Source organism: Narcine bancroftii, chromosome 8 (genome assembly GCF_036971445.1).
Source record: "Narcine bancroftii isolate sNarBan1 chromosome 8, sNarBan1.hap1, whole genome shotgun sequence".
Lineage (NCBI taxonomy): Eukaryota > Metazoa > Chordata > Chondrichthyes > Torpediniformes > Narcinidae > Narcine > Narcine bancroftii.
Genome location: NC_091476.1, coordinates 154,340,612 through 154,367,567, shown reverse-complemented (window position 1 = coordinate 154,367,567; position 26,956 = coordinate 154,340,612). Strand labels below are relative to the sequence as shown.

The 26,956-nt window shown below is 41.6% G+C and overlaps 1 protein-coding gene across 3 annotated transcripts; it reads right to left on the bottom strand.

The window, feature by feature from the left end:
* Positions 1–1,646: 1,646 nt before the first annotated feature.
* LOC138741909 (protein ripply1-like) lies at positions 1,647–16,265 on the bottom strand. 3 transcript variants are annotated; one of them, XM_069896137.1, is made up of 5 exons: positions 16,104–16,265; positions 6,424–6,636; positions 3,802–3,877; positions 2,892–2,965; positions 1,647–1,963 (listed from the first exon to the last, which is right to left on the bottom strand). In XM_069896137.1, the coding sequence occupies exons 2-5, from the start codon at positions 6,513–6,515 to the stop codon at positions 1,825–1,827; spliced, it is 381 nt and encodes a 126-aa protein (XP_069752238.1). In that variant the 5' UTR covers positions 6,516–6,636; positions 16,104–16,265; the 3' UTR covers positions 1,647–1,824. The 3 variants fall into 3 exon arrangements, with proteins under 3 accessions (XP_069752238.1, XP_069752239.1, XP_069752237.1); XM_069896138.1 differs by lacking the exon at positions 6,424–6,636; XM_069896136.1 differs by lacking the exons at positions 1,647–1,963; positions 2,892–2,965; positions 3,802–3,877; positions 6,424–6,636 and adding an exon at positions 13,215–13,757.
* Between the last annotated feature and the right edge of the window lie 10,691 nt (positions 16,266–26,956).

The window sequence follows — 26,956 nt, the reverse complement described above, 5'->3', positions numbered from 1 at the left end:
TTCCACTGGTACATTCAGTAACTGGAGCTCAAGATTGTAATATTTACCATCTACAAATAGCTGTGTATTTATTTGACAAGGGTACTTTAGTAACACATCCAGCACTTGCCTACTGCATGGACAAGGATGCCATCCATTGTGGAATTTCCATCAATGGATTTAATGTCTTCTCTGAGTATGAATGTTGATTAGCTGCTCCAGCCTTTGTCCCAAGTGTCCACCAATTAATTGGTTCTTCAATTTGAGACTCAAGGCCAAGTTGTCCTTAATTGCCTCAATTACTTAAGGTTTGGAGGACTACTCTTTAAGACACTCCTCAGTGTAATGCTTTGGGAAAGCAAGGAAGTATCAGCAAGACTGAGCTCATCTATTAGAGTCTTGACTGACACCAGCAAACTCAGAGCCTACACCTTTCACAGATTCTGTACTGTGCTTGTCGTCATGTCTTGATGCATCATCTCCACCCAAAATGTCTCCCATCTTTTTGCCTGCACAGATGCGACTTGAACCGTTATGTTCTTTCAGTAATTTACTGCTTGCTCCAAATTCCAGCATAGAACATTGAATAATTCATCACAGTATTAAAGGCCCTTTGGCCTTCGATGTTGTGCTGACCTATATATTCCTACCTCATAATCCTCTATTTTCTTTTCATCATATGCTTGTCTAAGATCCCCTTATGTTTCAGCCTCCACCATCACCCCTAGTAACGAATTCCAGGTACCCAAAACTCTTTGTGTAAGAAAAACATACCCCTGATGTCTCCCTTAAACTTTCCTCCCTTTACTTTGTATGGATGTCATCTGGTGTTTGCTGCTCCTGCCCTTGGAAAAAGCCATTGGCTGTCCACCTTATCTATGCCTCTCAAAATCTTGTAGACCTATAATAAGTCATGTCTCATCCTTCTTTGCTCAAAAGAGAAAAGTCCAACCTCTGCTAACCTTGCCTCATAAGACTTAATTTCCAATCCAGGGAATATCCTTGTAAATCTCCTCTGCACCTTCTCTATCACCTCCACATCCTTCCTATAATAAAGTGAAGGATGTGGAAAGATTTTCAGTCTGTCACATACACCTCCATTATGTATACTTTATATATTAACCGATTAATATTGTGTGTGAAATATTACCTATCATTTTCCATTGTTAGTATCCATAAAATAAAAGCTTTTGCTGTAAACTGAGTGTGATATAGATTCCACTCGACAGTGTTGATATAATTTAATGTCTTTTCCTGGACTGTGCCAGTGCGCAGTCCTTTACAAGAGAGGATCTGGATGAAACAAGATGGTGTTAGAGAGCAAGCCTTCACTTCTGGTAACTTGTGGCCTGATTCCCCTCTCTTCTGTTAGATGGACTATAGGTTATTGATTGCCTGTCAGCCTCAGGGAGGTCCTATTGATATTTAGTCATAGGGAATATTTCCTTTGAATATTGAATGGTGTTATCTTAGCTATGTGGACTTCAGTAAACAGGAGATAGTGTTAGAGCAGCCCACTTATATATCAATGTTTCATAGAATTTCATGCTTGCAACAGGTCTCCCAGGCAGTGTCCAAGATTGGGAAGAGTGGCTGATCTTTTTGACAGGATCAGTTCAGAGCAAACAGAGATTGAACTAAATATTTTATTTACAAAATAAGGTGGATTTTTATAAATACAAAAAGAATTCAGTTAGTTTCTGAATTATAAATAAATATGTAAATAATGTAGAATGCAGATCAATAATCCTCCAAGCGAGAAATTCCCTCCCAGCCACCAGCAGTGCTTGTATTAGAGCATGGTGTTATATACTTCAGTCCTTACTCCATGGATCCTGTCTCTGGCTAATCATTATCTTCGTGTTCAGATTCACTGTCATTCTCCTGATAGAAGGAGATTGTTGCCTGCACTGGGAAATTCATCAACAGATCAGCGGCATCTTCATATAAATAATCAAAACATTTTGATTTTGGCCAGAGAAGTCTGTTAAAAAGACAAAATAAGAACATTGTTTAAGTGTTTCACAAACTTCAGTTCTTTCACATTTACATTTGTAATAGTACCATGCTGATCTATGTCCATCCCTCCTCCCAATCCACAGCTCCCGAACTGTCCTTCTCTGATACTACCCTTCAGTGATCATTTCTTCCCTCTTGCTCATCCTTTGTCACCTTCCCCTCCTTCCCCACATCCCTCCCTTCCTCTTTCCCTTCACCACCACCCTTCAGTCTCTGGGATTCCTCACATCATTCTCATTATTTAAGTTCTACCATTTGGCTTATGTCACCTGTCTTAATAATTCTTTTGAATCAAAGGCCAAAAGTTCTGTAGAATTATGTACTTTTCAAAGTGTAGCAGCTGTGTTGTTAGCAGTACAAGATTCAAGTGGTGAACAGGAAGATCCCATAAACCACAGCTGGTTGATTAGCACAGTATAGAAAATGATCTCTTCCCCCAAACACCTCTCAGCCTTGGTACAAAGAGAAATTGTCCCATGCAAAGCATTCTAGCCTTAGAGATGCAACTCTGCCAAAAAAGGGACTGAATTAGCATTACCACAAGCTAGAACCAACATTTTAGTGGGAAGGGAACACTCTAAATGTAGCATCCTCACTTGGCAAAGTTCCAGGATTGGCGGGCCCATCCTACTCCCACTGCAAGTGCCTGAAAAAGTTTGCCTATGTTAAAGATGAGGCATCTTGGCACTGCCCCTGGGACGGAACTCATTCAGGTGTCTTGTAACAGTTTGAGCAAGGGGGCTCAGCAAAGAGCATGTGTCTCTGGACTCTGAGACCATGTACTGGAAAGGAAAGGTTTGAATAACAAGTTCCCCAGTCACTGAAGTGGGGCTGAATATGTATATTGGATATTAATCTGCTTCTGAAAACTAGTAGCACAAATGAACACTTACTTGACAGGGTGTTGGAATGATGGTACTTTGTCTTCAGTGGGTGTTGGCAGAGGTTGCCCACTGCTGAAATTCAACTGCAACAGGAAGGTTAGAGGTTTAGTCTTGAATAAATACCATCTTCATTACCTTTGCTTCATTATATACTAGTTGGTCCTGGCGCTGCAGGAAGGCCAGTATGAGATTTGTGCACGCACACACATTGAATGTCACGTACGCAAGTGAGAGATCACACAACCAGACAGGCCATTGTGTACTCATAAAGGTCTCTGCACACCAATGGAGGCATTCTATAGCCATCCCAGCCATTCTGCACATGGGCAGAGCATTGTACAATTATGGTGGGATATCGCATACCTAGAAATACCCAGAGGGAACATTACCCATTCTTCAAAGGCATCGCTTCTGAACTGTATGATGGCAGAGATGGTGTAACATCATTATCAGTTAGATACGGCTAGGGTTGAAGGGGGAAAGGGAGTACCATTTTCTTCTCCTATTCTTTTGATATTGAGCTGGAGTGTGTATGAATCTCATGGTCTCTGCTGCCTACTGAGATGGCTTTGTGAAAAATATTTAACTTTGTGAAAAATATTTAACATTTTCAAACCATTGATTGATAACAGAATTGGCCACTACACAAAAGTGCTAGAGAAATTCAGCCGGTCATGCAGCATCCATAGAAAGTAAAAGGCAGTTGATGTTTCAGGTCTGGGCCCTTCTTCAGGAGCCCTCATCAAAGAGGCCCTTCATGGTTTAACATCCTCCTGTTACTGTCTGAACTTTATTATTTGAGCATTCACAGGTGAGTAGGTATGGCTGGGAAAGAGGAAAGAGGGTGTACTGTTTGAGAGGACACATTGATTAATCCAGGAATATCTCTTTGACTAACATATTATTTGATCAAACTTACATTTGTCACCTGCCTTTGTTGTTCCCGTTCAATATCTTTGGGTGTGATCAGCCATGGTCTCCAAACAGTAGCAGCGCTATCAACATTAACACAACAGAAAAGGTAAGAAGAGAATAGCAGAATCAAGGTCAAAGTGCTACAAGATGTCTTCCCTACAAACTGGCAGAAAAGATACTGAAGGAATGATCCACCATGGAAGGTCCTGTATTTGAGGTGAGATATTTGAATGAATCCTTGCCTTCCCCATCTGATGGACATAAAACCTTTTTTGGAAATTCATCCTAGAATTTATCCCTCACCCAGTATCACATGAACAAATCATATGGCGGCATGGTTAGTGCAGTGTTCAGCGTAACGCAGTTACAGGGGCAGGAACCTGGACCAGGATTTGAATCTGGTGCTGTATGTAAGGAGTTTGTACATTCTCCCCATGTCTGTGTGGGTTTCCTCCGGGAGCTCCGGCTTCCTCCCACATACAAGGCTGCAACTGGCCAGCTCATGGGACAAAAGGACCTGTTCCTGTGCTATATGTCTAAATTTTTAAATTTTTGATTATCTGGTCGTTATCATATTGCCATTCATGGGACATTCTTGGGTACATTTTGGCATTTGCTTCATTATCAAAGGCATTTAATCAAATCCAAAGTACTTTGAGAAAAGCACTTCCTAAGTGCAAGCCTATCTTTTGATGTTACTCGGGTGCGTTTGTCAACAGAGCATGCGTCCGTCCAATCAAGACACATTCTCTTCTCTCCCCTCCCTTTGGGCAGAAGATGCATGAGTTTGAAAACATGTACTACAGAATCAAGGGCAATTTGTTTCCTCCTGCTATCAGACTCTTGAATGGACCTTCCATTGATATAAAATGATGACTTGCACTGTTTAACTACATTTTTTCTCATCAACACTTAACTCTCCACTTTACTTTTATGTAACACCACACACTTGTGTTTAAAGGTAACACTATGTGTTTAAGGAATAAGAGATATGGGGAAAAGGCAGATAGATGGGGTGGGTCAATGATCAGGTGATCTCATTGAAAGGCGGAGTAGGCTCGACAGGCTGGATGGCCGACTCCTGCTCCTATTATGTTCTGTTTTTGCACTACCTGCTGTACTTTGGTTGATTTGTCTGGATACCACACGATGCAAAGTTTCCCACTGTATCTCAGTGCTCATGACGAGAAACAATTCAATTCAAACAACTAAATAGAATTTCTTTGGGAGCTGCAGTCTCTGCTCCCCTATGTTGCTGTCATGGGGATGTCACCAAATCAGTGAACAGCAAGGACTGTGCTCTGTTGTAAAGGATTGATCATTAATGGTTCAATTGATTGGGTTAACTGATCATACTCTGTGGATAGATGGGAAGGTTACCTGTCAGTGGGGTCATTAACCCTGGGATAAGGAGGGGACACAGTCAGATTGCTCACTTTCTGCTGCCCATTATCCCTTGCAGAATGTGTATGAGGGAGCATGTTAAGTAGGAGCAGGAGTGATTTTTCAGCTCTTGGATCTAGTTCTGCCATTCGATCAGACCAAGGCTCAGCTACATTTGCTTCACTCCCTTGACATTGTTACTCAACTAACATCTACTAGTCTTGGTTTTGAAAGCTCCAACTAAACTAAACATTGGGGGGCAGAATCTCTCTTCCTACTATTCTTTTAGTGAAGAGTTCTTCCTGATTCTACGTCTAACATATCTAGCTCCAATTTAAAGATTGCATTATGGTCATTTAATCCTTGACTTCCCATTGGAGGAAATTGTCCCTAAGCATTCATCATTTTGCTTCCTTTTTCATTAATCTCATTTAGATTAGCTTTCAATCTTCTGAAAACAAGAGTGCAAACTGAATATATATATACATATATATATAATCTGTCATCCTAGTTTGAGGCTTTGTAACAATGGTTATGAATTTTCCCTCGACAACATTCAATGACAATATATCTCTCTGAAGGTGAGGAATCTATCATTGATCATAGATCCATTCAACCTTTTTTGAGCATTATTTCTTACCTTTTGCATTTAAGAATATGTATTTTTTGACTAATTTTCAGACCTGGACACCAGACTCACTGATTTGTGCACATCAAGAATTAAATGTTTCAGGTTCAATAGCTCCTAATCACTCATTATTAAGAAAAATATTTTACTTGGTATTTCTTGTATAATTTGTTTCATTGAACTCGATCTGCTGTAGTTTAGAATGCTTCCTTCGTCTAGTTTCCTCCTAACATCCATGCATGTTTACTGTGCCTGCTAACTGAGTGTTATCTAAACTTCAAAGTTAGAACTTGTTATTCCTTTATCCAAGTCCCAGATGTATCAAGTCAGCACAGATTCCTGAGGGAATACCACTTGGCATATTTTCCTGAGCAGATTAGATTATTCAATGGTCAACACTACCCACATGTAACAGCCGCAAGGAGAAAAGATGAAAGGACTGTTGTTTTTTCAAAAGTGCTACCAACGCAACTTTGAGGTCAGAGGATGAGGATCAAACTACCTGTGCATATTATCTTTACAATGACCACGGGCAAACACCCAGAAAGTTTTCAGTCGAATTGAGCTTGAGGTGTCTTAACATTTAACAATCAGTAATAGAGATGAAAATCTTACCTTCTGTCTGCTGACAGATAAGCACTGCAGACTCGGTGTAAACACTCCAGGCAGATAGGGCCTCTCTGAGCTCTCTGTGTACTCTCGTTCATCTCTAATCGATGATGCTGCGGTTTCTCACTCAGGAGCTGCCGGCTGACAAGCTTTGTCAACGTGACTCTGTCCTCCTGCTCTGCCTCCTGTTCTTTTTATACTCTGCTGCCACTAGCCCTCCTGCTCTTTGAAAGCGGATAGGCTGTAAGCTCAGGAATTCCCCTGAACTCAATGTGATGGGTGACCTGCTTGTGTCAACACAGGGCAAAGAGGGAGGGGGGAGGCAAATGCTGAGTGTGGGCCACTGCTCCAGGCTTTCAACACCTCTAGTGGAAGCACCACAGCAAGAGTAAGGGCGTCAGGCAAAACAGTGTGCAGTCAACACAGAGGCCCCTGACTCCAGATTGTCACACCCTGACACACTTTCACGGCTTCCTAACCATCAGCACATAACAGTGAGAGTTACCAGCTCCAGGACTTCACACTGAAGGGTCATCGCCTTATCACAAGGGCAGAAAGACAGGCTGTGCATGTGGAGCATTTAGCAGTTGGAGGGTAGGTTTGTTTAGTTAGATCAACTTGGAGCTGTATCTAAAAACACAATGACAGTTGTCATTTGTGGATGAGGAGAGGGATGAGATGGTAAAAGTGCACAATTTCTGCTTTGGGGACAGTTGGCAATTTGCTTCCAACATATGCTTGAAATTCCTGGAGTTAAATTAGTTTTTAAGCTTCGGCTAAAATTTAACGGTGTAATCACAAATGTCAAATATTCCAAGTATTAGGACAGTGGTTTTCAAACTTTTTCTTTCCACTCACATATCACCTTCAGTAATCCCTATGCCATTGGTGCTCTGTGACTAATAAGGGATTGCTGAAAGTATGTAAGTGGAAAGAAAAAGTTTGAAAACCCCTGTTTTAATCATACCTAATTGACTCATTACATGCACAGTTTCATAACTCCAAGAAATTTTTCTCAAGCAAAATATTTCAGAATCAGAATTTATTGTCATGAACAAATCATGAAATTTGGTGCTTGCAGCAGCGTCTTAGTGCAAACATTCATATTATAATCATCTTACAACATGACTATAAAAATTACAATAATAGGGCATGAAAAGTAAGGCAGTGTCTTTGGTTCATTGATTATTCAGGAATCTGATGGCAGTGGAGAAGAAGCTGTCCTTGTGTCATTGAGTGGTCGTCTTTAGGCTCTTTTACCTTTTCCCCAATGGTAGCAGAGTGAAGAGGCAATAGCCTGGGTGGTGGGAGTCTTTGAGGGTAAGGCTACTTTTTAAAGACACTGCCTCATGTAGATGTCCTCGAAGGAGTGAAATTCGGACCTGTGATGTCACAGGCCAAGTTAACAACCCTCTGGAGTTCATTCTTATCCTGAGAGTTGGGACCTCCATATCAGGCAGTGATGCAACCAGCCAGAATGTTCTCTACGGTACACCTGTGGAAGTTTACGAGAGTCTTCCGTGACCTACTGAATCTCCTCAGACACCTCACAATATATAGCCGCTGGTGAGCCTTCTTTGTGATTGCATCAACATGGAGGCTCCAGGGCAGATCCTCAGAGATGTTGATACCCAGGAATTTGAAGTTCTTGACCCTCTCCACTACTGAGCTCTTGAAGAGGACTGGGTCATGTTCCTCTGACTCCCTCCTGAAGTCAATTATCAACTCCCTGGTTTTGCTCACGTTGAACACAAGGTTGCTGTAGTGACACCACTCGAAGCTGCTCTATCTCCATCCTCATTGCCGTATGTGATTCTTCTGACAACTGTGGTGTCATCAGCAAATTTACAGATGGCATTGGAATTGTGCCTGGCCACACAGTCATGGGTGTATAATGAGTAGAGCAGTGGGCTAAATGCGCATCCTTGGGGTACGCCTGTTTTGATGATCAGTGAGGAGGAGATGTTGTTTCCAATTCATACTGACTGTGGTCTTCCAATGGATCCAGTTGCAGAGTGGGGTTACAGAGGCCTAGAGTTTGTAGCTTCTTGACCAGCTCCAAGCGAATAATGGCATTGAAGGCCGAGCTGTAGACAATGAAGAACAGCTGTAAGTGTGAATTGCTGTTTTCGAGGTGATCCAGCTCCGAGTGGAGAGCCAGCAATGTTACATCTTCAGTGGAGTGATTGTGACAATAGGTGATTTGCAGTGGGTCCAGATCTTTGCTTAGGTATGTGTTAATTCTGGCCTCTCAGAGCATTTCGTCACAGTAGAAGTTAATGCTACTGGGTAGTAGTCATTGAGTCAGCTCACACTACTCTGGGTCTAGAGCACTGGTTCTCAATCTTTATTTCCCACTCACATACCACCTTCAGTAATCGCTCACAGAGTACCTATGGCATAGTGATTATTGAAAATGGTACGTGAGTGGAAAGAAAACCACTGTTTAGCATGATCAAGCAACCTGAAATTATTTTCTTTATGCTCTTAACCTTGAAGAGGATTCTAGGGGGAGTCACGTGATGGAGTAGTGGCTGGTCGAGTGGAACCAGCGCTCTCCAGAGAAAAAAAAAGTGTGAAGAAACAGAGCACAATAATCATAAAATACAGGCAGAGAAAGATAAAGTTACAGAGAAGAGATTGAAGATGGTATCCAAAAGGGAAAAAGTAAGATTAACAGAGAAAAGGGAGGAAGGAAAATCACTGAAGAAGAAAGAAGAAGGCCTTACCTGCACGTCAGAGCAGAGAGCCACCGTGGAGAGGAGCGTCCGATCTCCGGTATTGGTGAGTCCCCAGAGGAGTGGTGTCCTCCCGACCGGCGGACTTCAAAAATGGCTCTCAGAGCCAAGAAAAGGTGTGCATGCGCAGTGTGCAAGTAAAAGAAAAGGTTAACACCTGAGAGAGGGGGACTCAGCTGAGGAGTGGCTAGCTGCGGAGCAGCCAGCTGAGAGATGCCCAGTATCGGGGCGTTCAGCTGGGAGAAGTAAGCAAGAAAGAAGAAGAGTGGTGAGAAAGAGAATGAAGGGCTGGAAGAGGGTGAGTGGCATCAGGGCGACTGGCAGGGGGACAAACTGCGGCAGGAGGCCTAGCAGTAGGTCGACCTGCAGCGGGAGGCCCAACAACGGGTCGACCTGCAGCAGGAGGCCCAACAGCAGGAGACACAGCAGCTGGAAGCCCAGCAAGGATACAGAAGCAGCTCACGAGAGAAGGATGAAGATACACAGATACAGAGAAGAGAAGAAGATGACACAGACTTAGATACAGACACAGAAGAAGAGGAGGAAGAAGATCAAGAATTTCAAAGGAAAGAAGAAGGTAAAATAGGACAAAGTTTAGATAAAGCCTCTTTTGAAGAACAAATTAGGTCATTAAAAGAATGGGTATCATTAGAATTTAGTTCAATCAAAAGAAAAATGAAAAGAGCTGAAGACAGAATGCAAAGCTTAGAGTTGATCATGATTGAAATAGGGAAAAGAGTAGAAAATGTGGAGGAATGAGAAGCTGCTGTAGAAATGGAGATAAATGATTTAAGAGTGAAGTTGGAAGAGAGCGAAAAAAAAATTAAAGAGACACAAGATTTATTATCACAAATATTGACGTATTGGAAAATTACAGAAGGTAATTAAAAAATAATGGGCCTGAAAGAAGGCCCTGAAAGAAAGGTCAGATATGAAGAAATTTATAGAAGGATGGATCCCGAAGGTGCTGGAAACGACAGATTCACATGAAGAAATAGAAATCGAAAGGGTGCATAGAGCGCTAGTACCAAAACCGCCACCACATCAAAAACTGAGATCCATATTGGTAAAATTTCTAAGATATACGACAAGGGAAAACATATGGAGCAGGCAAGAAAGAAGGTTAGAGAAGACTTTGGAATAGTTGGAATATAAGGGACAAAAAATATTTTTTTACCCGGACATAAGCTTTGAACTTTTAAAGAAGAGGAAGGAATTCAACATGGCAAAAGCAATCTTATGGAAGAGAGGGCATAACTTTATATTAAGACATCCAGCAGTACTCAAAGTATTTATTCCTGGGGAATGGAATAGACTGTTCTCTGACCCAAAGAAAGCCCAAGAATTTGCTAAACATTTGCAGGACAGGAGAAGAGAGGAGGATGATCGGCAAGAAAATATATAAAAATATGTAAAAATATAAAGTAAAGATAATGTATATATAAAGATTTAAAGATGGATAAGAGAAGGGGAAGAAGGGGGAAAAAGAGAGATCTTTGTTATAAGTATAGGAAAATAGTGTTCTCTGGGGGGGCTGGGGGGGAGAATAATGGTCACTGCGAAATCGGTTGACACTTGCGAGTAAGTTCGCAAACCGAATGGAAAGGGGAGTTGTGGTTGCCGTCAAGGGACAAGGGGCAACCCAAAGAGGGGAGGTTCATTTGGGGTTAAAGGGTTATTGCTTGTGGGGATTGTTGGGGTATTCCATGTCTTAATTGCGTTGTCATATATTGAGATTAAAAAGGAAAACTTAAAAAACAGTCATGGAAAAAAGGGATGGAGGCGGTGAAGAGGTGGAAAAGAAGTGAAAATAAAGATATAAGATGGCCACGTTGGACTCTATGACTATAAACATTAACGGAATATATAACCAATTTTAAGTGTACCCCATTGGGAAAAAAAAATCACAATTTAAAAGACAAAGTTGCAATGTTTGAAAAAACCTGGGAACCCTATATGGAACGTAACAGAAAGAGCAGGTCTCGGACCACCACCACCTAAAATGATAAGAAGATAAACGCGATCAGATTTAATGTGAATAAGTGGATGATACGTCTTTTTTGTTTGTATTCCTTTTGCATAAAGATATTGTTTTATTGTATTTTATACGTCCAATATTTACTGTTTTTGGAGGGGGTGGGAAGGGGAAAGGGAGGGATGGGGGAAAAAAGAGAAAATGTCACTGTGAATATTTAAAGAGATGCATCTGTAAATATATTGGTTGATAGGGTTCATAGTGCGATAAATAAAGAATTACAGAAATAAAAGAGGATTCTATAATTTGTGATATTTAAAAGTGGAGCCCTGGAGTGGTTTTATTAAAACAGTTGAAAGTACATTCAGCATGAAAAAGTCACTGTATATGTGTGAAAAAGAAAAAGTGTATATCACGGCTAATGTGATTTATGGTGTGAAAAATAAAAAATTAAATAAAAAAAAAATCATTTCAATAAATGTATCGGGACCCCTATTTGTGAATAAAAACATTAAAAGTGGCAGAACAATTTCAATAAATTCATTGGTGGAGTCAAATCTTTTTCTTAATAAGTAAAATACATTTTTGATCATAAAACTTTCAAAATGTAACTATTCACTGCTGTACTCCTTAGAAAATGAGTGGAGTTTGACCATCTTTCCTGAACCAGGTCAATGCAATCTTGCTATGTTTATGGAGGGCAAGTGGTGGGTAAATTCTGTGATTTGAGCCTTTTCCAGGTAACATGAAGAAGGGCTCAGGCTTGAAACGTTGAGTGTACATCTTTATCTCTTTTGGACATCGAGAGACCTGCTGAGTTCCTTCCGCATTTTGTTTTTACTACAATCACAGCTTTCTGCAGACTTTTGTGCTTCACTCCAGGTAAGATGAACCCATGTAGAAGATTGTGGAAAAAAAGAAAAATGGTAATTTGACTATAAATCACATGTCCTGTTCTTTTGCATTGATTTGACCTATTTCTTTGTGAATCAGTTTGAGGTGCTGAGTGGCCTTCTCTTAGAACAGAACAGTACAACACAGTAACAGGCCCTTTGTCACTATGTCTGCATCAAATATAATGTTATTTTATACCAAAACTCTTGAGCTTACACATAATCTATGGCCATCCATCTCTGCATATTTAAGTGTCTATCTGAAAACCTCTTAAACATTGCTATATTGTCTCCTTCCATCACTACCCTTGGCAACATTTTCCAGGCACCCACCAGACTGCATTAAAAAAAAAGCATTCCACACATCTCCCTTAACCTTTCCCTCCTCACCTTAAATTCATGCCCTCTAATACATGGAACATAAAACAGTACAACACAGGAACAGGCCCTTTGTCACTATGTCTGCATCAAATATAATGTTATATTATACCAAAACTCTTGAGCTTACACATAATCTATGGCCATCCATCTCTTCATATTTAAGTGTCTATCTGAAAACCTCTTAAACATTGCTATATTGTCTCCTTCCATCACTACCCTTGGCAACATTTTCCAGGCACCCACCAGACTGCATTAAAAAAAAAGCATTCCACACATCTCCCTTAACCTTTCCCTCCTCACCTTAAATTCATGCCCTCTAATACATGGAACATAAAACAGTACAACACAGGAACAGGCCCTTTGGCCCACCTGCCTGTCCTGAACATGATGCCCAAATTAGATTAAAACTGCTGCTTGCTCGTGCATTCCCCTGTAGGTTCATTGGCCTATCAAGAAGCCTCTTAAATGCGACTTTCATATCTGTGTCCACCACCACCTCCATTCTTCTCATCCTGTTCCATTTCCGTCACCTACTCTTGTCCTGTTCTAGGTTTGGTGTAAAATCTCTTATTTTCATCTGTTTTATGTTTTAATATTCTGGATTGTGTTGGCATTAATGATTATAACAGGTGAAAATTCATCCACTAAAACCTTTAAGGAATGAACCTGTGAGAGCCTCCACAATGTTAGAGTTTTCTGTTAATATGATTTGGAACTCCTAAAATATGCTAGTGTCGTTGTCTCTCCGGGGAAGGGCCTACATGTTCAAAATTGTTCACCTCATACATTTTTTTATTGTTTTTATTTTTTTAAATTGATTTTATCATTTTACTCACTTCACATCTTCCTCATGGTTTTTTCCCCCAATCTTTGGGTGGTTGATCTTTGGGTATTGATTAGATTAGTCCGGACTCAATTTTGGGGACCCTAACAAGCCAATCTTCTCAGGGTCGGTCCACTGAAACAGGTAAATAAAATGCAAGCTGAAGTGGGAATCCTTGTCGCATTTCTTATCAAATCCATGCCTGTACTCTAGATCTGTCTGTGCAGTGAGATAGGGAGCTGGAGAGCAGTAGAAAGCACGGAGAGGGAGCAGTGAAATAGAGTCTTGATGAAGGTTTCCGGTCCAAATCTTTGACCGTTTTTCTCTCCTACAGATGCTGCTCGACTCTGCTGAGTTCTTCCAGCAGATTGTTTTTTTCTGTGCAGCAAGTACCCTTCCAATGCTCTGCTTTTCCTGGTTCTGATTAAGAAAGTACTTCTTCCCAGGGCCTTTAATGAAGCCATTTGAATGCTGTTGTTGTTCACCCTTCAAGTTTGAAGATGGTGATGAGTCACTGGTTGGTGTGGTTCCTGTGAGCAACCACAGTTGTTCAGTCAGAATAATTTGAACTTTCAATTTTTGGTGGAATTGTGAATAATGAGATAATAATGATGATAATCAGGAAATGTATAGATGAAACTTCACCAAGAGGATTGATCACAAGTGAAATTCTTTCAAGACTAAGGTAAATGCTAAAATGCTTCACGGACAATTAGAGGGAGTCCTTGAAACTTTACTGCTGCCCTCAAACAGGGCAAATTCTTTTATCTGCAGAAACCCTTATTTGACAGGCTCTCGTTTGATTTTGTACCCATCTAATTTATGAGCTTGACCCTAGAGTGGATGCTAAGAATAGTGTGTCAAAACCATTGTGGCTGTGGTCACATCTTACTCCACACAACTTTCTGCAGTAATGTAGGAAGTACAACAGCTGCTCTGCACACAGCAAGATCCCACAAGCAGAAACTCTCTACGACCTGTTGTGGACCTGCTAAATTGTTTAGAAATATTTGACAGAGGTCTAAACATTGCTCAGGTCGTGGATGAAACCTGCCCCGTGTTTTTTCAACTAATTCAGTGGGCCTTTTAATTGCACTTGAAGGCCAGACAGGACTTTCACATCTTAAAGATCTCCAACTATGTAACATTCCCTCTGAACTCTATTGGAATGGTCTTCTAGGATGTGTAGGAATGATTGGGAGAGACTGGGTTTGAGAGGGTTGAAATGAAATAGACAAAGGAGAACCGAATCCAACGTATCCACCGAGCGCTGCCGTGTAGAATGGGGAACCAGCCTGGTTGTGCACCTTTGATCAGACCTGGACATCTTGTCTGCTCTTTCTCCATTTGGCTGAAACTTCCCTTCCCGTGGAATGGTATTATCTAAATTATTCAACTGTAAAATTCAGATATGAAAGTTCTGCTGATGTGGTTCTCCAGGAACCCCGTGGGGAATTCAGTTCGGGGTCGGGACAGGAGCCTTGATTCGGACAGGGATCTGGGGGACGTGTCATATCTGACAGCAGGCTCCCTCACACCGCTCCGAGCAATTTGTCTGCAGACGTGTACTTTTGTGGCAACGTCTTGCGGGAGACACTTGCAGGGCGGAAGGTCTGTTTATTTTAATACTGCCTCCACGCATTAACTTTTGCCTCGGGTGACATTTGCAGCCCGACCCGTCCCAATCTGTGGATCCATGAGAAGTTCAAGGGTCCAGGGTATGGAGACTCCTGCCCTAGGCGTCAAACAGATAGAATAAATCGGCAGAAGTGTAGCGGCTGGAGACACACTAACATAAACCTTTAGCTCACGGCTACTCATGGGGGTAACTTCTCCATTAACTGCTAGATAAGCATGTATCACATACACTGACGAATGAGATTCAAGATTATTTTGCTAACATGTAATAAAACAGAAAATGTAATATTACACAAACTGTCTACAGTGAAGCCGACAAAGAATTGCCATTAGCAGAAATTGCCCAGCGCCTCTTCCAGTCTTTATAAGTTAAAGAGAAACCCCCCCAGTCACTGAGTGTCGTGGATTCAGCCACACAACCTTCAGTCCAAACCATCAGGATCCCTAGCTCCGGATCCAAACCTCTGATGCTATCATGAAGCCCTGGGCACCTTCTTGCCCTTCGGTTCCCATACCTGGTCCCCCTCCAACCAGTCTCCACCAGTCCAATGGAGAGTGAACTGAATGAATAGTTAAAGAGTTCTTTTCCAAGTTAAGATGCTAAGCCCAGGAAATGGAAAGGCCTCTTCCCCTATTAGATATATCAAAGACATCAAAATTATTTGGGCCCAGAGTCAATTCCCTTCACTTTGTCTCATCTAACGCTGACTGGACAGCAACAACATGAGGATAATAGAATAAAAGTCCAATACATTGTCCCATTGAATAGCCAAGCAAAATTAGAAACGGCATTCTTCAAGAAATATTTATGGAATTTATTTCCTTATTCATTAAAAAAGTTTCAAATCAGGATTTGGAGTCATAGGTTATTGTTTGTTTGTTATGTCTGGTTGTATGTTTTTCACCAAGGACTGGAGAATGTGGTTTCGTTGGGTTATACATGTACATACAGATGAGAATAAACTTGGCTTGATATCATGAGATCAAGTGCCTTCAGCTTTTCCAAAATTTCCTTTAATCTAATATTTGATATTAAACAAGCAATTTAAGAGAAGGGGGATTTAGGTCGATCTGTTTTTATTTAGCTGTGCTAAAAATGTGTTTGCAAATGTTGCCAAGACACTAGATGAGTTGGAACACAAGCCACAGAGTTATAAGTGAACACAGGTGAATGTAGAATGTAAACACAGGTCAGAGGTATTAATGTGTGAACATAAAGGAATTAAATACTGGCTCACCCTGTGGCATCCATATTCCTTGAATGAATTAAACAGAAGGAACAGGTAGAGATGACACAACAAATGATTCTCCAATGAGGAATAGATAATAAGAATGTAACAAGGCAAGAGTTTAGCTATCTTGTTGGATGGCAGAGGAGAAATGCTGGAGGAGGATGTGGTCACCCTTTACAAAGGTCAAGAAGGAGGACCTCATTGGTCATGTTCATACAGGCTGTCATTTATGACATCACTGATGTTGAATGGGTTTCAATAATGAAGTAAAGAAAAATTGGGTGTTTATTTTGGGAGACAAGAACATTTTGAGGATTTTAGATAAGCACTTATGGTTAGATGTGACCTGGATATTTATTTAATTTACTATTTACAGAGCACTACTGTGTGTGAATGATTACACTTCACAAGCAATTGATTGTATGGAAAATGTCCATAATTGTAATCAGGCTTTGCAAATATATAAGATTTTTAAAATCTTTCTTTTTATATTGTTTAACAATTCATAGTCTATGAAACACTTGGAATATTTATTTTATTATTTACAAAGTAATGATGATGTGATTCATAGCTGTCTGTTACCATGTTCTCATCTCTCTGCTGGTATCACTTCTTCCCAATCCCTTATTGACAACTTTTTCAATGGCTGTGCCTTCTATTGCTTTAAGCTCTGGAATTCCTTCCTTAAACTTATTGGCACTATTCCTTTTTGACTTAGGTTTTAGTCATTCATATTCATATCATTTTATGTGGCTCAGTGTCAAATTTTGTTTGCCAACAGTCCCATGAAATCTTTTAGACATCTAATGGATAGGGAAACTCTCCATTGTAAAAGGGCATTTATATATTGTGGTAATTTAACTTTTATTATATTGAACTGTTTCAAACTAATGTTCGCATGTAACCCTAAACTCTGTTCACAAAAAGGACTGACTCTCAGCCTCACTTCAACCCACCAGCCCCCATACTCACACCTACCCACCCCATCTAGCAAGTGAGCACTGGCAGGGTCTGGGCAGATGTTGTCAGCTACTGATGGATTGACACCTTTTGTCCACACTTTAACACCCGCCAAAGCTCAGGTCAAGCCCCTTTCACACCCAGCCAGACCCAATGAGCTGCTGACTGCCTCGCAAGGGGACAAATTTATACTTCACCATTGGGATAGTTGACACTCACACATGGGGCAGACACACTTACAGAAAGGGACAGACAGACAGACACGCATGCACTATGACTCAGGGGCCAGACCCATTCAAACACTCGCATAACAGAGACAAACACCACACAATCACAGTGTAGAATGAATTGAAATGTTTGTTGTCGTGTGTACTGAGATAATGAAAAACATTGTTTTGTATGTTATTCAGCTATTCTTAAGCACAAGTAGACACCGAACATAAAACAGAAGGGCAAAGTACTGCCTTGCAGAGTTAAAGATCAGTTAGAGCAGTGCAAGGAGAGCATCATTTTACCAAGGAGAAGGCCATCCAATCATCTAATAACAGTGAGGAAGAAACTGTCCATGAATCTGGTGGAGCATGTTTTCAAACTCGTGCATCTTTGAGCTGATGAGATGGGGAGAAGAGAGTGTGACCAGGATGGGATAGCTCTTTTCATATATTGGCTGCTTTCCAAAGGCAACGGGACATGTAGGTGGCATCGATAGAGAAGCAGTTGACAGGAATAGACACAGTTCAACACACAGCCAGAAGGGAAAATGTACTCACGAACACTCAGAGGAACCAGTCATATTCACACATAGTTACTGAGGGACATAAATGATTACCTTCAGTCACACATATACATTCACAGGGGAAGGCAATCATACACTCATTCAGACAAACTAGGATAGATTCACCTACCAACATCCACTCATGGATGTGATCGTTGATGTAAATTAAATGGTTGACAGTGGAGAGGGATAGTCCTAACTAAGATTAATCATGATGACTGTCAGTTCTGTGTTTAAAATAATCACCATTTGATCTTATCAGATGGTTACACTTATCACATACTGGAAAGTATTGTGTAATATTCTTATTGCCTTGGGGAGATATTTTTGTCCAGTATTTAAGACTATACTTAATTGGGGTATATCCTCTCTCAATTTCTTTCCCTAACTACCCAGCTTTCTCCCTGTTTTCTCTTTGCCATAGTCCTCTCTCCTTAATGTCTTTCTAAACCAGAGTCTATGTACCTTTTCTCCTTGTGTTATTCTGTTTTCTCCATCTCACTGTTTATTTTGGCCATGAGCTGAAGATGTGTCATTTTTAACAGCAGCCGTTGCCTCATCCTTCCCCCTCACTCCACCTCTCACGCACTTCCACAGGTCCTCACACCGTGACTGCAGCACAAAGCAGAACAAAATCAGACCCAGTGGGCCGATAAACACTTCAGCACCCTTTTACACACTGCTATCATGATTAGAAGCCATTTGTTTCTTTTGACCTTTAATTGTAGAGAAAGTGATTTATATTTTAAATATAATTGCAGATTTACTTGCAAGTTTCCTCTTCATATTCCTTAATGTGGAGAGTGGCATTGATTTAAGATTGTTTCACTGTTTGAGCTGTTTGTGCTAGTTATAGTTAGTAAACATGCACCAAATGTATGACAAATGCACCATATGTAGAGAGTAATGAGCAGTGAATGTTGTTATATGCATTCTGAAAGGTACAAATGCACCAAAGTTCTTACTTGGAGCAGCTAAGTGGGTAATTTGTCATAAAAATGAATAGCATACATTAAATTAAATTGAAAGAGATAATAAATACAAAAAGGTAGATAGATAATAAATATTCAGTTATCATGGCTCTAGAAAGAAAAGCTGGCTATACAATAGAGCAAAGGGATGTTTCCGCAGTCCGCCATTTCTCTTGGTGGTCTGTTATGTTCCTGGAGCTGCTTGCATTTAAGGTAGGAACTCACACATGCAATGATCCTACAGACTCCTGGTACACTATTCACGACTTTAGAGTGGAGCCATGAATTGAGTCATGGCTAGAAACAACTAGAGTGTATCTCATAGAAACATAGAAACATAGAAGATAGGAGCAGGAGTAGGTCATTCGACCCTTTGAGCCTGCTCCGCCATTCAACGAGATCATGGCGGATCTTAAAGTTCAGTACCCCGTCCCCGCCTTCTCTCCATAACCTTTAATACCCTTATACTGAAGAAATAGATCTAATTCCCTCTTAAATAGATTTAATGAACCTGCCTCTACTGCCCTCTGTGGCAATGAATTCCACAGATTCACCACCCTCTGGGTAAAGAAATTCCTCCTCATCTCAGTCCTAAATGGTTTGCCTATTATCCTCGAACCATGGCCCCGGGTTCTGGATTTTCCCATCATTGGAAATATCCCATCTGCATCCATTCTGTCCAGTCCTGCCAGAATTTTATAGGTCTCAGCGTCGCTTGGTTGAGAAAAGTCCTTGTGCTTCCCCTGTGTTCAGCTGATCATGTTACGTGTACAGGTTGCCTAAACAAGGTTTGGATTTCCTTATGTTTGGAAGACTGGCAGTTGCTCTAATCTGTATATTGGGTTTGATGGTATGGATGGGAATGAACCTATGGTCTTTGGCAGGGAAAACCCAGCATTTATTTTAGAATTAAGGTTTTACCACACAATGGGTTGTGAAAATCAGAATTCCCTCCTCTCAAAAGCTTATGGACACTGGCCTATCAAGGCTGCATGACTGAAAGATAAACTGTTTTGATGGTTAAGGAGAAAATGAAAATGGAGCAAAGATAATTAATTGAGTTGTAATATAGATTCAGCGGTGATCGAACTAAATTGTGGAGGAAGATCATAGGCCGAATGGCCTCTTCCAGTTCCTGTGGTTTGTGCTCAAGTGCAGTGAGGTACAAGGGAAGGCATTTGCTTTGGATGAACCATTGAACTCTTCGATCTCATGCTGCTTTAGAAAGAACAGGAGAGAGTTTCCTGTGTACTTGTCCTTCAAATGAAATTTAAAAAGAAGTTTACTGAGTCAGTTTTCATGTTGCTGTTTGTGGGTTGTTGCTGTATGCATTCAGCTGCAACCTCTGCTTCTTTTCCATTTCCTGCACAGACTCCCTTCCACTTCAAAAATGTAATGTTTTTAAAAGAATATTTTGCAGTTTAAGATTTATTTCCCCTTGTGTTGCTTTGTTAACTTGTCCACCCTCTCCCCCACACTTGTTCTGCTGTAGTATAGAAGATGCATGCCCAGAAATAGAGGAAAGACTGGCACTGAAGATGAAGGCTGGTCGTGAGCAACTGTTCGTTGAAGGCTGCCACTCCTTTAAAATTTGTGTCGTATGACTAATTGTTCTGTTGGTCACCAAAATTTTTAGATGGAAGTTCCAGAGAAGAATAAACCACATAAGGTTGTTTGAGATCTTCATAGCCAAGTCATGCAGACCCGCTCTGTACTTGCAGTTTCTCCACCTATCTATGCAGAAACACACATGTTGTCTATCACCAGTTGCACCCCCACCCCCCCCCCCCCACCCCAGGCTAGCCCCTCTGTCTAACTCTCCTTCCTAACTCTGTCTAACTCCGTAGCCTCTTCCTGTCTTGTGCTTTGGCACCTCCGTACCAGAGAGTAATCCAACTAGTCAGAATGCTCTCCATGGTACACCTGTAGAAATTTGCAAGTCCTCGGTGACCTACCAAATCTCCTCAGACTCCTCACAAAGTACAGCTGCTGGTGAACCTTCTCAGATTTCAGATTTATTGCCAGAGTACATACATGACGTCACATACCACCCTGAAATTCTTTTTCCTGCCAACATGGCAGAATTACCACTTATTGGTAATGCAAAAAGAAAACTGTACACAGTGTATACATGCAAACAAATAAAGGATTGTAAACTTATAACAAACGTAAACAAACCGACTGCAATATAAAGAGAATTTTTAAAAAATCAACAAAGTGCACAAGTAAGAGTCCTTAAATTGAGCTTGTCATTGAGGAGTCTGATGGTGGAGAGGGAGCAACTATTCTTGAACCTGGTGATGTGAGTCTCGTGGCACCTATACTTCCTTTCTGATGGCAGCAGTGAGAACAGAGTGTGTGCTGGGTGGTGTGGGTCCTTGATGATTGCTGCTGCTCTCTGACAGCATAACTCCCTGTAGATGTTCTCGAAAGTGGGGAGGGTTTTGTTGTGATGTCCTGGGCTGTGTCCACTACCTTTTGCAGGGCTTTATGCTCTTCATGAAGGCTCCAGGATAAATGATCAGAGATGTTGACATCCATGAATTTGAAGTTCTTTATTCTTTCCACTGCTAACCTTAATAAGGATTGGTTTATATTCTGGTTTCTCTTCCTGAAGTCTACAATCAGTTCCTTAGTTTTGCTAACGTAGTTTGTAAGTTGTTGTGACACCACTCAACCAGCTGATCTATCTCACTCCTCTATGCTTCCTCATTGCTGTCTCTCTTTTGTTAGGTCTGCTTTGTTCATGAATGAGTGAGACAAACACCAGACTGAGTCGAAATCAGGGTTCTTTGTTCTTTATTACCGGATTGTAACACTTGCGACTAACAATGTTAGTCGGAGAATGCATTCTGCCGTTATCAGCAAAATGGTGATTTTTTATACCCTTGGATACATGCTTAGAACATCATCATATCATTACTTGTCCAATGACTAAAACTGTTGCTATCCTTTCCCTGCTAGCTTCCTGCCTCTCAATCCATCAATGTCTCTCTTATCTTGTAAGCACAAGGATGCATTCACATCTTGTTACAGCCCTGCACAGGGTAACTCCTTACACATTCCCATCTCATGATGTTTTACCTTACACTTTCTGCCAATGACTGTGGTACTTCCAGCAATCACTTCAAAGCACTGGAAAAGTACTTCAACCACAAAATCCTCCAGATCTAGTGTCAAAACAAGCAAGTCTACATCAGGACCTTTCAGGCCACCATTCCCAGTAATTAGGCTCTGGTTCCACTCCGTCAGGTCTGTAAGGCAGGGCATATCATTCACTTCTCTGGCATCAGACTTCCAGAAGAAACTCTCTGTTTTGTCAGGGTAATAAATTATTAGGTAGCCAGAGAAAAATATTAATGGATGTCCTTAAAACCTCCTTTAAAGTGTTCCTTCTGATTCTTGTGAATCCTGGCTGATGACTGGTCAACATGGAGAAGGATCAGTGGATGAATGACCAGCTCACACATCACTCTCTAACCCATCCCATCTCATCCAGCAGTGTAAGTTTCTGCAGTTCCCACACTGACCTTATCATACCTTCAGAACCAACTAAACCAGTATTCATGAAGGGTAAGTGTTAATTCAACAGTATCAGAGTGAATCCTTGCAGAAGCTGGCGACCCTGTGATACCAGTCTCTGAAGCCAGCATCAGAGCATTCTTCAAGAGGGTGAACCCTCGCAAGGAGTCAGGCCCTGATGCCGTACCTGGCAGGGTAATGAACATCTATGCCAATCAACTAGCTGGAGTGTTCACGGACATTTTCAACCTCTTGTTGCTGCAGTCAGAGGTTCCCACCTGCTTCAAAAGAGCATCAATCATCCTGGTTCCCAAGAAGAGCGGGATGAGATGCATCAATGACTATCATCCGGTAGCTCTAGCCTCCACTGTGATGAAATGCTTTGACATGATGGTTTGTGGTTTGGATGTTCCTGAACAGTGCTGTCTGGTCTCTGAGTGTCGTCCTTCATTTCCTATTTTTATTAGATATATGTTTGCCTTATTTAGAGGGAGGAGTTTGATTATTAGTGGGGGGGGGGTCCTCTTTTTCCTTTTTTTGTTTTCTTTTTTTTTCATTTTCAGTATTTTTGATATAGTGGGTTGGATCTGAAAGAGTGCACACAATTTATACTGTGCATAATCAAGGTTTTATTTGAAATGTTCAAATTTTTGTTTTTTTTAAATCATATCTATTAGATCTATATGTGTGTATTTTTTTTCAAAAGCTTGATAAATATATTTTTAAGAAGGAAAAAAATGAGAGGTTAGTTATGGCCGGAATTAGCTTGTACCCAAGTAAAGATTTGGACCCATTGCAATTCACCTACCACCACAATCACTCCACAGCAGATTCAATCTCACCGGCTCTCCACTCAGCCCTGGATCACCTGGACAACAGCAACACATACATCAGGCTGCTTTTCATTGATTACAGCTCAGATTTCAACACCACCATCCCCTCAGTACTGGTCAGTAAGCGCCAAAACTTGGGCCTCTGCACCTCCCTTTGCAAATGGTTCCTGGACTTCCTCATCGGAAGACCACAGTCAGTGCAATGCCTCCTCCTCACTGACAATCAACACAGGTGCATCTCATGGATGCACACATAAACCCTCTGCTCTACTCGCTCTACATCCATGGCTGTGTGGCTAGGTGGAATTCAAAAGTCATCTACAAGTTTGCTGATGACACCACAATTGTCGGCAGAATCATAGCCAGCGATGAAGAAGTGGACAGGAGGGAGATAGAGCAGCTCGTTGAGCAGAACAACCTTGAACTCAATGTTAGCAAAACTAAGGAACTGATTGTGGACTTCAGGAAGGGGAAAGCAGGAGAACACAAACCAGTCTTCATCGAGGGGTCAGCAGTAGAAAGGTTTAAGAAATTCAAATTCCTGGTTGTCAATATCTCTGGGGTCTCAATGCTGATGCAATCATGAAGAAGGCTCACCAGTGTCTATATTTCATGAGGAGTTTGAGGAGATTTGGTATGCCACTAAAGACAGTTACAAATTTCTACAGATATACCATGAAGAAAATTGTGACTGGTTTCATCACTGTCTGGTATGGAGGTGCCAATGCACAGGACAGGAAGAGGCTACAGAGAGCTTGGCCAGTGCCATCATAGGCACCAGTCTTCACTCTATTAAAGGATATCTACAAGAGGTGGTGTCTCAAGAAAACAGCCCCTGTCCTTAAGGACCCTCACCACCCAGCCCTTGCCCTCTTCACGCTGCTGCCATCAGGAAGGAGGTACAGGAACCTGAAGACGAACACCCAGCGGCACAAGGACAGCTTCTTCCCCTCTGCCATCAGATTTTTGAACGGACAATGAACCACAGCCATTACCTCACTCTTTCTCTTCTTTTGCACTCATTTATTTATTTTTAAAAATGTGATTTATAGCAATTTTTTTCACTTGTAAAGCTGATGCAAAACAACAGAATTTCGTGACACTTGTTGATGACAATGAATTCTGATTTTGTAAACTGATCAGAGAATGAGGGACTGAGGGAAACGTGAGGATATGGCTCCACCCAGTGGAAATGATGGGGAGTGGAGCTGGGAGCAGCTCAAATCCTTCTGTGGGGATCATGGTGAGATGGTGAGGGTAGGTTTTATAGATACTGCAGAGCTCCAGTGAGAGAAGGGGCCCATGTGAAGGCTGGAGAATTAGAAAAATCAATATAGTAACTTGTTCATTACTGTAGGAAAAATAAAAAAGGTTTTGCTTCACATTAGTGCCCAACACTTCTTTCCAAATCTGTAAGTGCACCATCATCAATAATTTTCTGAGGAGAATATCGCGTTGCTTTGCAGAAGAACAGTGGTGAATTAGCAGATGACAATAGGTGACAGATTGATTAATCTTTGTGCCATGTTTTTGATAAGCTAATGTTGGCTGCTAGTTGAAGATGGATGGGTATCCTGTGGTAGTGCCCTTCAGGACTACCAAATGCAGGCAAATGAGACTAGCTGAGAAGGCCAACTTGGGTATCCTGTGGTAGTGCCCTTCAGGATTACCAAATGCAGGCAAATGGGACTAGCTGAGAAGGCCAACTTGGTCGGTGTGGATAAGCTCCGTCAGTGGAGGGGCTAACAGACCACTTGGTGATGGACTCACCTGGAATATATTCTCTGCTATATTTTTTACTTGTAATCCTTCTTCCAAGCATTCAACATTAATCAGCTGATCAAAGAGGGGTTCTCTTGCCCATTTTGAGAACTCCAAGCATCAGTCCCTCCACCAACATGCATGTGTGCTGTCATCTTTTATTGATCTCATATGTCGATGAGATAAGATATCCACAGGATTGATGATGGGGGAAGCTGATATGGTGCCTGTGTAGTACATTGCTATAAGTTTTCTGACTGCACTGAACAGCCCTTCCAATTTATAGAGCAATTTCCAGATGTTTGTGAAGGGGGCTCTGTCAGGTTGACTTGGCTGACAGAAGAATATGTCTGAATTCACAGCTTATGTTGATGCCAGGAAATCTATTCAATTTAAACCTGGTAATAATGGAGGGGAGCATGAAAATCTGCAGACGCTGTCATTGTAGTCAAAACACAGAGATGCAGGAAGAACTCAGCCAGTCTCACAGTGTCCACAGGAGGTAAAGATATATTACTGATGTTACAGGCCTGAACCCTTCCTCACAAGGTATGTGTCAAAAAGGAGAGACGGGCATCTGTATTCAAAGACTGGGAAAAAAGGGAAGAATGGGAGGGGGAGAAGTGCAGGCCAACAGATAATAGGTGTTAATTGAATAAGAAGAGGACAGGAAGGAAATGTGAGAATGATTTTGGCTCTGTGAAAGGAGACATAAGGAAAAGGGAAGAGAGAGTGAGTGAGAGAGAGAGGAATGGGCTAGAGGATTGGAAACATGGAGAAAGAGGGGGGTGGGGTTTAATGGAAACTGACAAGTCGATGTTAATGCCATCTGGTTAGAGGGTGCTCAGATGGAACCTGAGGTGTTGCTCCTCTAATTTGCAGGTGACCTCAGTCTGGCAGTGCATGAGACCATGGACAGACATGTCAGTAAGAGAATGGGTCAGGGAATTGAAATGGGTGGCTAGTAGGAGATCCACGCTATTGCGGCAGACAGAGCCGAGGTGCTCAATGATGCAACCTCCCAGTCTGCGTCTAGTCTCTCTGAGACCACCGTGGGAGCACTGGATACAGTTGATGATCCCTCCAGATTCACAATTAAAGTGTTGCTTCACTTGGAAGGACTCTTCGGGGCCATGAATGGTGGTGAGGGAGGAGGTGTAGGCACAAGTGCAGCATATCCTGTGGTCACGGGGATTGAGTAGTTGGTAGGCCACTACAGAGGGTATTTTAAAATCAACTTCACAGAGCAGATCCTGAGTCAGACTGGGTAAGGATGTTGGGAACTAGATGGGTTTGTACAACAAAACATGAACTCATTATAATTGTCATGGCTGAAAGTAGTTTGTGTTTTTTTTCCCCATCTTAATTCTGCATTTTTATTGAACAATTTTTACAGCTGTCATGGTGGAAATTAAACTGTGGTCTCTAGATTGTTCATCTGGGGCTCTGGAATATCAGCCCATTGAAACAGATTGGAGCCTCAGCCTTCGTATGAGATTATTTCCCAGTGAACCAGGGTCAGCTCCTGATATTCCGGGCTCTCTGGGTTTTCTTTTTGTCCAGAAATTCGCCGAAACCATCACGAACTGGACCTTCAACTTCCAGCTGCTGGTAGGATGAGGGCAGTGGGTAAATGTGGGGCGGTGGGGGGGGGGGGGGGGCACCGTCACTAATAAACAAGGTGGTTGAACATCCTCCTCCATCTATCACAAATGGGCTCAGCAGGTCATTAACTTACAGACCATGGCCTGGAGTGAAGCACCTTGGGATCTGGCATCATGGGTTTGAACTTCCAACACCGGCAGCATTACCCTTCCTGGGGTAAAAACAACACAAAATTCTGGAGAAGCTCCGCAGGGCAAACAGTGTCCTTTATGTAGCATAACCAACGTTTCGGTCTTGAGCCCATCATCCTGGTATCAGCAGTTGAGTGGCCTTTTGAAAGTTTTTTTACTTCAACCACGGTGTCTACAGATTTTTGTGATTTACCCTTCCCAGGGAGGGCTGTTTAGAAGAGGGGAACATTTATTGGTGACT